The sequence below is a fragment of the Lasioglossum baleicum genome, chromosome 17 (assembly GCF_051020765.1).
Source record: "Lasioglossum baleicum chromosome 17, iyLasBale1, whole genome shotgun sequence".
NCBI classification, from domain to species: domain Eukaryota; kingdom Metazoa; phylum Arthropoda; class Insecta; order Hymenoptera; family Halictidae; genus Lasioglossum; species Lasioglossum baleicum.
The window spans coordinates 6,997,475-7,010,816 of NC_134945.1; the positions used below are offsets into that span (position 1 = coordinate 6,997,475).

Here is a 13,342-nt window from a genome sequence, read left to right on the forward strand (position 1 = left end):
CAATATATGTTATATGCATAAGTACTGTAGCAGCATTATACGCATATACATATTATACATTCTTACATTTCACATATAGTAGATTCAGAGACTGGTAGATTGTGTAATCATTATTCAAATTAATAATATAAACATTTCTATCTAAGGCAAAGAGAATCCCTGTTATCATAATACCTACCCTGATAGTACTCCTATACATTCTTATATAAGAAATGTATAGTCCATTCATTGAGTCCATTACAACAGAATATGTACAGAACAGTACAGAATGTATATATACTACAGTGTTTTTTAAAATTGGTACGAGGGACTTGAAATTTTAGCAGATTACCGTAAAATTAACGTGAAAATAGGACTTTCGAGGGCGATCGAGGCCTATAGATTGATTTTTTATCTATAGATTTACAAATACTTTGGAACGCATGGAAAAGATTTATTATAAATTAAAAAATGATGTTACAAATAACGAATTCCTTTCAGCGTATATTTAACTATAATATTGTAATTTTAAGGGCACAACAAAGTTCCTCGAAATGCAAATTAATCACAAATTTCTATATATATGTATAATAATTATACGCGATATACAACGAAATTATTATTACATCAAATGGAACAATAATTCTGTGACTCGTTACTTATAAAATTGATTAGAAAAGCTTGTGTACAGGTTGTGTAATTAAATCAATGGAAGAAAATCGATCTTCTATAATAAAATTGTTACTTTGAAGAAACTATATATAAATTTAGATGTGCTGAAGACGCAGACAACATCCTCGACAATCTGTAAAATAATAAAGATTGATCGTGCACGAATATCCTGCTTTATTGTGTATTCTTGATTACTCGATACAATAAACAGAAAACACGAGCAGAGATATAGCAGTCTACAGCGAGATCCGTTAAATCGAGAGACCACAGGGTAAAGCGAGCATGCAGTTACGAAACACTGGCTGCGTATGACTCGTCAATTTAGTTTACACATGTAAAGGAATTCTTGTTGTTATTGGCTTTGATTTACATACACGTCTGATGTATGATAATTTAAAAAAGAAAAGTGTAAGCTTATGTACATTCTACCATAATAAAACTCAGTGCACTTAAAGTTATGGTGATCGTCGCTATTTCTTCAAAGTAATACATTACATTTTAGCAAAAATATTTTACTATTTCATTTGGAAATAAAATATTCACCGTTAGAAATGATACAATTCAATTTTCGTAATTTTCTAAGGTCAAACACTCGAAGACAATCTTCTGCTTACTATTTTGCATTCTGTTTTCCTTCTTTTTTTATCACATTCACGTGAATAAACCTGATTCTCGTCGAAAAACGAAACTGTATGCTTTTTAAAATCATAAACGTAAGAATTGCTTGGTGTCAATATTATTATCCTATAGTATAGCTTCTCAGAACATATAATTACTCGTAATAGCAGTACACATCATTGCAACAATACTAGCAATAATAAATTTATATTACTCTATGACAATAATACTCTTATGAAAATAAAAATCACTACATCGGTAAATACATAGCATATTTTATACATAATATAAAATAATAGGGGACACATGTGTTCAATTCAACATAGAAAAATACTTTCGTCTATAGCTCGAATAAAGAAATATTCGTCCGTTCGCAATCCGAGTTTGCAAATCGGAAAAATGCAATTACGTTATGAATTATTAGTTGTTCATGTGACATTTCAAGGCATGAGATACAACACATCGCGAGATACATTTCCGATACAATGTGTCGTATTTCATATATACAGATAACATAAATTAGTCTATGTTCATATTATAATATACTCGTATAACGTTTACACGTAACGATAATTTTTTAATGTAAAATAAGTTATTCGTTATTATGAAATTTTTACACCATAAAGAAATGCTAATTTACGATCGCATTTAGGGTCAATTACGTTTTTAAGTACATACAAGCGGATAGCGTTTCTTTTCTTTAACAGTTTCCTTATTACTCCGAATTCAATTTGTCAATCTTTTGAAAATACCGAAGATGTTAGAATTATTAATTTATCAGAGACAGCGAGAGAGAGAGAGAGAGAGGGAGGGAGAGATCTCTCCGACGAGAGTGAACCATTTCGAAATAAATGTCTACCTTCCGTGTAAGAAACGTAAGCGTTTAAAGCAGTATTTAAAGAGCGAATAAAGATTTGTCCTGATCTTTATTGATTTGACGCTGAATGTTTGAATTGCCGGAATTAGTAGTACTGCTTGTAGTGGTGGTAGTTGTAGTGAAAGTTGGTAAAGCTTCAGCGGCAGCAGCACGTTCTGCCAAAAACCGTTCAAATTCGGACGACGTTAACGATTCTTGATCGTCGTGTGCTCCTGGCTAAAAAAAAAGAAAAAATAAGTATAATTTTCTAAATTAAAACGTATATATGTATCTACATTGTAATTTACTGCACGGAGCAGTACAAGGTATTCCTTAAAAAATATTCCAAAGCGGTGTAGCGGTGTTACATAATTTTTGAACGATTACAGTTATGGTTTACGAGCAGGGCCGGCCATCTGGGGGGTGCAGCGAATGCTATGCACCGGGGCCCGCGATTGAGAACTGAAATAATGTTATTTTTCTGAAGTAATTAATGTATGTAGCAAAAACAAAATCACGCATTAAATAAACATGCATTACATGTGGCCTTTCAAACAGTGTAACTTTGCCCTAAGAAGTTTTTTTGTAGAACGAAAAGTAACGGAGATATTTAGGTGTCCTGTTTCTTCGGACTCGCCCTGTATGTTCGTGTTTGTAGTTTTGGTTACTTTACAAAAAATTTAGGGCCCCAAATGGTTTCTTGCACCCAGGCCCCTTTATAGAGAAGGCCGGACCTGTTTACAAGAAAGAACGTTCGCACTACACATAACTCACCGTGTGGTCTAACCAGGCCGCCATTTCATTAAATTCGGACTCCCGATTCAGCTAAATATCAAAACAAAGAGAACACAAAATAAACACGAACACATTAAACAAAATACAAGAGAAACAAGTAAATATACGCATATATGTATATATGTAGGCCAAAACAAAGCATAAGGAAACGTAAGAAATAAAGTTATAAACGTTTCATGCTATCTAAAAAGCTATGCATCAAAAGAAAGCATCTTCGGGTTTGTTGGATCAGAAAAGAACATGATGCCTTGCTTTATTATAAAAAGTCAGTAAATTATAATATTCTTACCTTTTCGTTAGGACAGATAATTTTAAAGCTCATTGTACAAATTTATAACCAAGTGTGTCATTTAGATGTGCATAATAACATTTTAACAATAAAATAGATTAATTGAAACTTATGACAGCACCTTCCGTGCTTCTAGGCAACTTACTTCTCGTGAATAAACAAAGAATATTATATACTTGTATTAGCTAAATGCTTTGCAATAATGAACGTAGTAAGGATAGGGTTTACGCACAGAAGTAGCAGTGGTAGAAGCAACTGTAGAAGCATTCTGCTGAGGATATTTAGGATTATTGCGATTGAGAATCGCTGTATTGAGGCTTCCTCCGCTCACCTGCTCCAAATTATCCTCATACTTGCTACCGCTAAAACAAATACAAATCAATGATATATCGTATAAAATTCTCTAAGAAATTCAAAGAATTCACATTAATATTATAAACCTGGTTTTTGTTGTTTCGTATGTTGCGTTGCGTGACTGTGCAAACATATCAAATTCGTCGTTGTCACCTTCCTTCCGTTCCTTACGTTCAGTTTTCGGTTTATCGCTACTTTCAGATATGCCTGGCGATTAAGTGTAAAACAAAATTGTTATCGTACCTCTCCTGTCCAATAGAAATATCTAATACTCACCCATTCCTGTTATCTGTTTCTCCAAAGCATCGGTTTCATCAGATAAATCTATGAGCGAATCGCCTTCTTGTTTCTTAGATGCTGTCGTAGAATCACCGTTCGGTGGGTGGCCAATTGTCTGCGCTAGAATCGTTCTAGCAGCCACCGCTACGTTTTTCGTGTATCGTAGATAACGTAAAAACAAATTATTCAATTCGTCGTTGATGCGCAACAATTCTGCTGTCATTTCATCGTGCGCTAACTTTCCAATTAAGTCGACAACTCGTTCCTGCATCAATTTACACGTCGAATGTAGTTCCTGGAACGCAAAATCGTATCAACTCGTGAAAGTCCACGATAGATCGTCAAATTAAAAAGCGAGACGTACAGTTAAAAGCTCCAGATCCGCTGCGTCCGGTTGCTGGCTGTTACTTTGATCCGAACTTGTAAAATACGCCAACATTTCCGATAGAACGCGCATGTTTTCTTGCACAAAGTCAAGCTCGCTTTGTAACTTAGCCATCTGATGTTCATTCAGCTGGGTTACTTGCAGCGACGGCTGAACTTGAGATTGTTGAAGCTGCGTTGTTGTAGAAGATACACACTGCTGTTCGATCGCAGGAACGTTAACGTTGCTCTGTTCGTTTAATTCAGGTACACTCTACAATAACAATAACACGCGAAGGATAACACGTTGCATTCCATACGATTAGAAATGTTTTACTATTACAATCCGTCTTACTCTCTCCGGCGTAATGATTGGAGCTAGAGCGTCCAAGTCTGTCATCGGAAACTGTATGCCTCTTACTTTCAATTCTTGGTACACTCTTACGACTCCTTGCGTGTGCGGCTGATGACGGAAAGTTTCCGCCCATGTTTGAATCAAACTCAAAACTTTCTCTTGCACCGCTGTCGGCGGCTCGTTCTTCGGTCCAATCAGTTGGACCAGTTCTTGTACAAAGTCCCGCGAACAGGCAAGGGAATGGAAACGTTTCCCGCAATTTTTTACACACGTTTCCAATACCTGGATTCAAATTTATGCGAGTTATCGTTACAGCGATTATAAATGAACAACACTCAGCGTTCCGTCTAATTGCATGTACATACACATATAGATATGAACGAGTAAATCGAAATAGTAACTTTAAGACGTATCGTGTTTAAAATATAGATTACCACATGTCTAAATACTAACGGTAAGAGTATACATGAATATAGTATAATTTTTTCCTGCAGACTGATTGAGTCGACGCTTAATTGCTTTAATTGCATCTCTCGGCCCGTCCTCTGTTTCATTGATAATATCACAAATTTCCATGTTAAGAGTCCAATTCTCGCTCGGCAAACTACCATCTGTAGCTTGCTCTGTAACGAAACACGCAACTATTACACGCGGTATTCATTATTTCTTATCTTTCATGCAAAACACTTTGTAAATTTTGATCCATGACAAACATATATGTACATTAGAACAAGTTGATAAAGTACAGACATTGAAATATATCGATATATTACCAAAAAGATTCACTCGCACGGAACTTGTAAACTAAATTTCTTTACGTATATCTAATTGCTCGATATAATTACGTTTGACAAAGGTAAATAAGAAACTTACCTATCTTCTGACCTACTGGTGTTGAAAATGGACTGACAAAAAACGACATTGTTGCACGATATACGAAACTGTGTTAATGTTCGATAACGTAACTTCGACTCAGTTGTGCATATATAAGGCACGTAACAACTATTAACAGGAACGATATTTGATAATAATTTACAAATTTCTTGTTCCGCTGAATGACAGTATCATATGACCCATACTACGATACAGACAGACGTCAAAGTGTCAAAAACACAACCAATCACACACAGTTTTTCATATATTATATTATGATTGGTTATAGCTTCTTTTGAAACGTAGTTATCTGGAGAACGCAAATTTAGCTCTGTCAGTGGACAAAAATGCATAGATTTCAATGCGAATTTCTCGATATAAGTTTGAAAGTCTAAATATAATTAGACATTTTCTTACATTTAATATACCGCGAAAATCAAATTATTGTTTCGAACAGCTTTCAATGTAAGAAATTGAAAGAATAAAATATTAATCGAAATTCTGTATAATTACATTTTATATATACAGGGTGTCTCAACAATGTTACATTTTTTTGAAAAGGGTGATTACTAAGGTCCTTTGAAACAAATTTTCCTTTGCGAGAATCTTCTCCGAGGCGGAGTTATTAACGAAAAACACGGACCAATCAGAGCGCAGCAACGTGGCGTTGGCATTGGTCAAGCTGAAATCCGTCCGCTGTAACCGCGCTCCGATTGGTCCGTGTTTTTCGAAGCCGCGGAAAACATTTTCGTAAAGGAAATATTTTCAAATGACCTTAGGAATCACTCTTTTCAAGGAAATACAACATTTCTGGAACACCTTGTTAGAAACACTAAGATCTATGAGTACAACGCGGATCTTTATGCATATTTATGACTTCTGAAAATATTCAAAAAATGCTAGAATATAAAATTCGACAGAATTCAGTAGAATTTTTATTGATTTCAAATCAAAATCTAAAAAGTCTACTACCACTGAAAATAAAATTTTATTTGATTTCAGTACAAAAATTGAAAATTACGTAACAGCCACAGTCTATATAGTTATGAGATTTGTACTGAAACCAGTATACTCTCTGCTGAAACGCATTTCCAAATTGTATGATATGTGAAATTCTATCGCACAAATACGGATTCTATAGATGTGTAGCTGTGTGTATATATATGTATTTACAGTATTTATATTAGTTATCCACCCTTCTCTACATAATAACAGAGAGGATAAATAATAATTATATATATCGAAAATTTCTCTCTAGCGGCGTAACGGCGGAACGATGAAAACGAGAGCACTTTCTGAAGCTGCGATATTTGATGACTGATTTCCAACATTCACATTGATTCACATTCACAATTCACTGATTCACACAGCAGAATATAACGATACATATATAAATAGAAACATAAACTAACGATGCAGTTTGAAAAAGCACGTTCGTTTAGATACTTTTATACGTTGTACAAAGTCACTTTAAACAATTGTTTGTAAAAAATTATGAATTCTTCTGCTTTGTCGTCTGGTACTTTGGGACATTCACCGGGACAGAGAACGTCCGAATCTCAAGATTCAGAATTAACCTCCAATGGGAATCAAACATCGAAAATCCTGAATCAGATGAAATCTGAACTACAGGAACAAAAGCAACAGAAACGTCTACTTCGAGAGCTACACCTGAAACGTGTTCAGTCATTGAGAAAAGAATTAGATTATATTAAAGTAACAGAGTGGAGGTATCAGCCAATTGATCGGTACGTACAGTTAAATATCGAAATAATATTCGGACGCTCTATAAAAAAGACGATAATTTTTTTAATATTGTACTATACGATTTGAACTTTCTTGGGAAGCTAAATAGAGCAATTAGTTTACTACGGAGTGTGAAGAGAAATTTTATCAAAAATTGCAATTGTTCGGAATCGTGGAAAAATTAATTTCGTCAAAATCGGTCAACGTTGCAATGAAGTACAAACGTTCAAAGATGGTAAAAATTGCAGATTTTCATCTAAGAAGTCTTACATCTTTCAATGCCTGTCATTTTTCCCCGCATCAACTGATTTCGATGAAACTTTCACAGTGCATATAATCGACACGAGAAAGTTGTAAAATGCGTTCAGTATTTTCTCTACAATTCGGATCAATTGCTATTTTTGAAGAAATTTCTTTCCGCATCCTGTAGTAAACTAATTGCTCCAGCTTCCCAAGAAAGTTCAAATCGCACACTCCGATATTAACAAAGTTGAGAGCGTCCGAACAGGGAGTCGCTCTATAAACAATCGTGTTTTGGTTTTTGAATTTGCCTCGGAGCGTGAAGTGTCAATTACAATGATGTTCGCAGGTATATGGACAGAAATAATAGAAATTGAACATGTTGTCGTTAATATATACGATCGTGAAACACGTCGTAGGACATAAATCATCTATTAAAAGTAACGATGTGGACGAGATGAACGATGTCGTGGCTCGTATTGAAAATGCCTATGAGAAAGATATAAAAAAAGAGGAATACTTCAACAAGAACGGCGGTTGTTACAAAACTGGGAAGATTACTTTCGTCGCGACAGATTATGTTATGGTCGATAACTTCTATGTATGCGATAGAGGAACTATCTCTGCAATAAATAATTTAGAAGTAGGTGATAAGGTTTATTACTCAACCTCGAAGGAAGGTTCTGAAAATCAGTGTAAAATAAAGATTATTTGCGTAATAGACGAATCGTGGGACGATTCGGCTGCAGAATCTCAAACGGAACTTACCGAAACACGAACGCTGAGTGCGTGTAAGATCGGCAAAGTAATCGAATGCAAGAAGCGACAGTTGATCGTTGATCCTCATGACATTCGTGTGAATCTGAATGACGTCCAGTCAGAATTTATTCCTGTAATCGGAGATTGGTTGCAGATAGAAGCAGACGTGGAGACCGATAGTAACTGCTTCGATTCGAACAAAGAAATCTTGAAGATAAAAAGAATACAACCTTTACGATCAAAGTTTGACATAGGAACTGTATCCAGCTATGACTCTGTTAAAGAAATCGGTACTATCGACAAGGATATTGTATTTAACAAAAGGATATGCGATTCAGGTTATATTCCTTGTGTCGGCGATAAAGTAGTTCATGATAGCATCGAAAGCGACCAAGGATTTTATACATGGCGGTCGTTAACTGTTGTTCCGATAGCTCAGGTAAGCTGGGAAATGTGTATTCATTTTAACAAGCTTACGAATAAAGAGAAACATCTTCTTTTCAGGTTTCAAAAAAATATATCCTACCGACATTATGTAACATCCCCATAACAAAAGAAGATTTAAACGAACTTGTGAAGAATAAAAGTGGCATAGTAATCACTAGTAATTTAAATGTCGACTTAAACGTGTTAGAAGAGAAGGATGTAACTGTTACAATAGAAAACACAAGCGACGTTCCTCGTGTATTGGAGAAGGGTTATTTCAAGACAAAGAAAGCTCAGTCTCAACTAGAATTAGTGCAGCCAAGAAAACTCGACGCAACTTCAGTATTAAATCCTTCGACTACTTTAACCTATATATTTAAGTGTAAAGCAAAATTTGTCGGTCCAAGCAAGGAGCTATTTGTCTTTAGTTTTACAGATTTCGAAATCGGAAGAGTGTTTCGTATAACGGTTAGTCCGAAAAGTATAGAAAGGAAGATACACTCGAAGACTAGTAATAGTAAACCAAGCAATAAGTATATACCAAATTCAAACGAATGGAGCGATTCAACGTATATTCCAGGCGTTCGTCCGTGTAAACCACCGTCGTTCATTAAAGTACGAAATACATTATTCAAAGTCCCGAAACATTATTGGGATTTAATATTAGAATGTATAAATGAAAGAAAATCGCACACCGAAACTACAAACGATATAGGAGGTGCTGTACCAGTTCTGTTAGAAAGACTCACCTTTCACTCGTACAAAGATCGATTTCATGCTTTACTGTACTTGGAGGAAATTGCTCAAGAATTAGAAATACAACGATACAGCATCGAAAGTGTAATTATGAGACCACGCGGGGAATATCTGGCAATGGAAGTGCCTGGTCTTGCTGAGAAACGTCCGTCGCTTATCGTCGGCGACAGAGCCATGGTGTCCTTTAAATGGGATAGTACTCAAGGTATGTTTGTAACTACTAGTTCGTTTGTACTTATTTAAGTACCGATCGCGTATTTGATGGAACGTGGTACATGTTTTTGAAAGGTCTACGTCTAAGATTCAAAACGCAGTTAGCGGCAATTGTTTCGAGCGTGAACAGCAGTCAATTATTCGCGTGAGAAATGTCGACTTTTGTTCGAAGTAAGCAGCATTTGCGGGAAGTCATGTTGCATTATTTTGAAGTGTTGTTTTAAAGAAAGGTGTTATATATTTACGGGGACGATGCTCCATCAAATACAAGATTTCGACGTAAGGGCAAAGATTACGATGGTATGCCTAAAAGTTCGAAGACACAGATTTCCCAGCATTACTTGATGGAAATCCACGTGAAACACTTGCAGAACTGTCAATTGAATTAAACGTCGATCGATCTACTGTTGGAAAACGTTTTCACGCTGTGGGAATTGTTTATACGCTTCTTTTCAACAAAAAGGGGCGGAAACTTATTCCCATACCCCAATAGTAGTTTCAAAAAGTCATTTTAGAACCAGTGTGAATTTGTGTCACGTGTCTGATGGAAATTTGACGTTTAAAAAACAGGATCACGGAAGTACGAAGGGTTCATCCATAAAGTTACAAGTTCGGAGATTTTCTTGAAGTTCACTCAGAAATTTCACGAAGACTACAACGGCGAAGATTGTCAAGTGACGTTTAAATGCTCGAAAACTGGTCTGCAACGTTGTCACAACGCTATTAACGTAGCTATCAATCGTTTGGGCTCGAACTTTCTATTTCCGACACGTGTCATCGAGAAAGACTCTCAATTGAACCTTCAAGAAATTGATTTATCAAGCGACGCAGCTCCAAAGTCGGTGACTCATCAGCGGACCGATTCTATATCATCGGAATCTTCTAGTACCAGTACTAATACATCCACGAGTAATAAATCAAGTAATACATCAAAATCATCTAAAAGAATGTCAGTTGTAGAAAGATTGTTTAATGTTAAATCGACAGAAGGAAACACAGAACCTGCGATCAACTCTGCCGTGACGACGAAAGGTAATCGCCAATCTATCGGAACGAACGTAACCAGAAATGAAACAAGCATAGAAAATCATTTAGAGCGTGTTACACCGGTCCCTCCCGAGAATACCGAATTGGAACCGTACATCTCGCAAGTGAGGAAACGAAAATTGATTTGGTTCAATAAGAACTTGAATTACTATCAGAAAGAAGCTGTGAGAAACATATTGAAAGGGCACGCACGGCCATTACCTTATGTGATATTTGGACCTCCTGGTACTGGAAAAACCATTACTCTTTGTGAAGCAATCTTACAAATACTATCGACGATACCAAGCAGCCGACTGTTAATCGCAACGCCATCTAATAGCTCAGCCAATCTGATAGCTGAAAGACTGTTGGATAGCGGAACCCTTAATCCTGGCGACATGGTATTTCTCACATTATAATCATAAGTAGACTGCGGATTTTATGAATTTAAGACAAACCGTACTCAACTATTGAAATTATAAGGACGTTTCCATTAGAAATGATGACATAAATTGACTTATTCAAGCACATATTCTTATCAAAATTTTGAGATATCTAAATAAGTTCAGTTTCGTAACTTTCACAAAACAATGTATATCAGTCACCTTTTGTACTCGGTACAGTTAGTGTTAAAAATGGTAAAAAAGAAGATGTCACATTCTTTCCATAGTATAACGGTACAAATAATAGTGTGTCTGTTTACCAGGTACGTCTCGTAGCTCATCACTGTTTGGGCAATGATTCTATACCGGAGAAGTTATTGTCATATTGTGCTACCGCAGAATTAGGAGAAGAGAGAACATGCGAAAGTGTAAAATATAACGGAGTGGGACCAAGGTTAAGCTGTAACGTGAGCACACTTGGACGACATAGAATTACCATTGGTACATGTATCGCATTAGGAATATTGCACAATATAGGCTTTCCTCATGGACATTTCACGCATGTGCTAATCGACGAAGCTGGCCAGGCAACAGAACCAGAAATCATGATTCCGCTGAATTTTACACATTCCGATCATGGCCAAGTAGTACTTGCAGGCGATCCGTTGCAACTGGGTCCAGTCGTACAAAGTAAAATAGCTAAGAGTTTCGGATTGGACGAATCATTTTTAGTGAGATTATTACGACACTTTCCATATCAAAGAGACCCTAATGGTTTCCAAACTCATTACGATCCTCGACTCGTCACTAAGTTAGTCATCAATTATCGGAGTTTACCAGAAATTGTGGAGTTGTCGAGTTCCATGTTTTACGATTCTGAATTGGTAGCACAAGTATGTATAGTTATACATATATTAATACTGATCGTTAAAGGGACATTCCACACGAAAACGGACACTTTTTTGAGTAAAATTTCGGATTTTTGGTTCAAATTTAAATATGTTGTAGTCCATGTGAAATTAGGGGGGGTCTAAGTCATCATTTTACCGGTTTCGAATTTTTCAAGAAATGGCAGGCCTTCGAAGTTTTCAATTTTTGCCCATTTTGGCGGAAACGGGCCTCACTTACGAATTTTTATCTCGGGAACTATTTGTCCGATTGAGCTGCACTTTTTTTTGTTTTATTCGGAAAGGACTGAGCTATTACGAAATAATTTTTTCAAAATCCTTTGAGATTCGTTGATATCAGTTTTCGCGTGGAATGACCCTAACCTAAAACTTCGCGAATTACTTGAAAGAGGTCTAATCGAACAATACACGTAGGTGTCTCCCGAAAGAAGTAAAGAAGCTAAGCTTCTGCAAGAATTATCTACTGAATTACCGGAAAGGGAAGGTTCGCCACCAGCGATAGTTTTCCATGGCATAAATGGAAAGAACTGTAGGGACAATGACAGTCCTAGCTGGTACAATCCCGAAGAAGCTACGCAAGTGTATCTGTACCTACTGAAACTATACGAATGTGGTATTTCGCCAGATGATATTGGAATTATAACTCCCTACCAAAAACAGGTCGAATATACGAGCTTGATCATTTCGAAAATAAATGTAAATTGTTTCGTATATCTTATATCTTCGAATCTTTCCATCTAGGTTCTCGAAGTTCGTGATTTACTCATGCAATTGGACGTGCAGTTACCAAAAATCAGCAGCGTCGAAGGATTTCAAGGTCAAGAACGTAACGTTATCATCATTTCAGCTGTACGGTCTTCCAATGATTTTGTCCACGATGACATTAGACACTCGCTTGGATTCGTTGCTTGTCCCCGAAGACTTAACGTTGCGATTACCCGTGCTCGTGCTCTGGTAATAATTCTAGGAAATCCGAGACTTCTATCTCAAGATCCATACTGGAGAAATGTGTTAACGTATTGCATCAATCACGACTCTTACACCGGATGCAGTTTCCTGTTCTCCGGAAACACACAACAAGCAGACTAACGGTTCAATACCGATGCAGTTACAAAATTCTACGTCTCTTCTCACACATATCAAAATATGCTAATCCTAAAAATTACATTTTTCGTGGTTGACTAAATTATTTAGCTTGCAAAACGTTCATTTCTTTGTTTTACAAAACACTAGGAATGCACTTTTAAAAGCAGTTTATTTTCAAATATACTGACTAAAATGTTTTTGTATAAAATGTGTAATAAAGTTTTTTACGAAATGGGGTTTGGGGTTATGTTTATTCTCGGAGTTTCTTCGAATAAATAGGTTCTTTTAAAGAAGATCTATTAGAAAATAGTGAACGCGGAGAGCGTACAAATTGTTCGCGACAAGATATTTAATTCTCTTTCATAC

General features: G+C 36.1%; 2 protein-coding genes across 7 annotated transcripts; one reads left to right on the forward strand and one right to left on the reverse strand.

The window, feature by feature from the left end:
- Positions 1–1,401: 1,401 nt before the first annotated feature.
- On the reverse strand, positions 1,402–5,749 carry LOC143217622 (TOM1-like protein 2). 4 transcript variants are annotated; one of them, XM_076442109.1, is made up of 9 exons: positions 5,434–5,749; positions 5,014–5,183; positions 4,561–4,842; positions 4,207–4,479; positions 3,840–4,137; positions 3,650–3,770; positions 3,541–3,571; positions 2,900–2,950; positions 1,402–2,362 (listed from the first exon to the last, which is right to left on the reverse strand). In XM_076442109.1, the coding sequence occupies exons 1-9, from the start codon at positions 5,480–5,482 to the stop codon at positions 2,165–2,167; spliced, it is 1,473 nt and encodes a 490-aa protein (XP_076298224.1). In that variant the 5' UTR covers positions 5,483–5,749; the 3' UTR covers positions 1,402–2,164. The 4 variants fall into 4 exon arrangements, with proteins under 4 accessions (XP_076298224.1, XP_076298222.1, XP_076298225.1 ...); XM_076442107.1 differs by having other exon boundaries at positions 3,442–3,571; positions 5,434–5,748; XM_076442110.1 differs by lacking the exon at positions 2,900–2,950 and having other exon boundaries at positions 5,434–5,748.
- A 1,292-nt stretch (positions 5,750–7,041) lies between these two features.
- On the forward strand, positions 7,042–13,211 carry Armi (probable RNA helicase armitage). Of its 3 annotated transcripts, none has more exons than XM_076442093.1 (8): positions 7,042–7,181; positions 7,769–8,617; positions 8,683–9,565; positions 10,144–10,494; positions 10,561–11,000; positions 11,306–11,875; positions 12,305–12,550; positions 12,632–13,211. In XM_076442093.1, exons 2-8 carry the CDS (start codon positions 7,799–7,801, stop codon positions 12,977–12,979), a joined length of 3,657 nt encoding a protein of 1,218 aa, XP_076298208.1. In that variant the 5' UTR covers positions 7,042–7,181; positions 7,769–7,798; the 3' UTR covers positions 12,980–13,211. The 3 variants fall into 3 exon arrangements, with proteins under 3 accessions (XP_076298208.1, XP_076298209.1, XP_076298207.1); XM_076442094.1 differs by having other exon boundaries at positions 10,144–10,482; XM_076442092.1 differs by having other exon boundaries at positions 10,144–11,000.
- The last annotated feature ends 131 nt before the right edge of the window (positions 13,212–13,342 follow it).

Coding starts and splice junctions, on each gene's coding strand:
- LOC143217622 (XM_076442107.1), bottom strand. CDS start 5,482: ATGTCGTTTTTTGTCAGTCCATTTTCAACACCAGTAGGTCAGAAGATA. Junction 4,843..5,013: donor TATTCATGTATACTCTTACC/GTTAGTATTTAG, acceptor ATTTGAATCCAG/GTATTGGAAACGTGTGTAAA. Junction 4,138..4,206: donor CGGATCTGGAGCTTTTAACT/GTACGTCTCGCT, acceptor TTTGCGTTCCAG/GAACTACATTCGACGTGTAA.
- Armi (XM_076442092.1), top strand. CDS start 7,799: ATGTTGTCGTTAATATATACGATCGTGAAACACGTCGTAGGACATAAA. Junction 8,618..8,682: donor CTGTTGTTCCGATAGCTCAG/GTAAGCTGGGAA, acceptor TCTTCTTTTCAG/GTTTCAAAAAAATATATCCT. Junction 11,876..12,304: donor ATTCTGAATTGGTAGCACAA/GTATGTATAGTT, acceptor CAATACACGTAG/GTGTCTCCCGAAAGAAGTAA.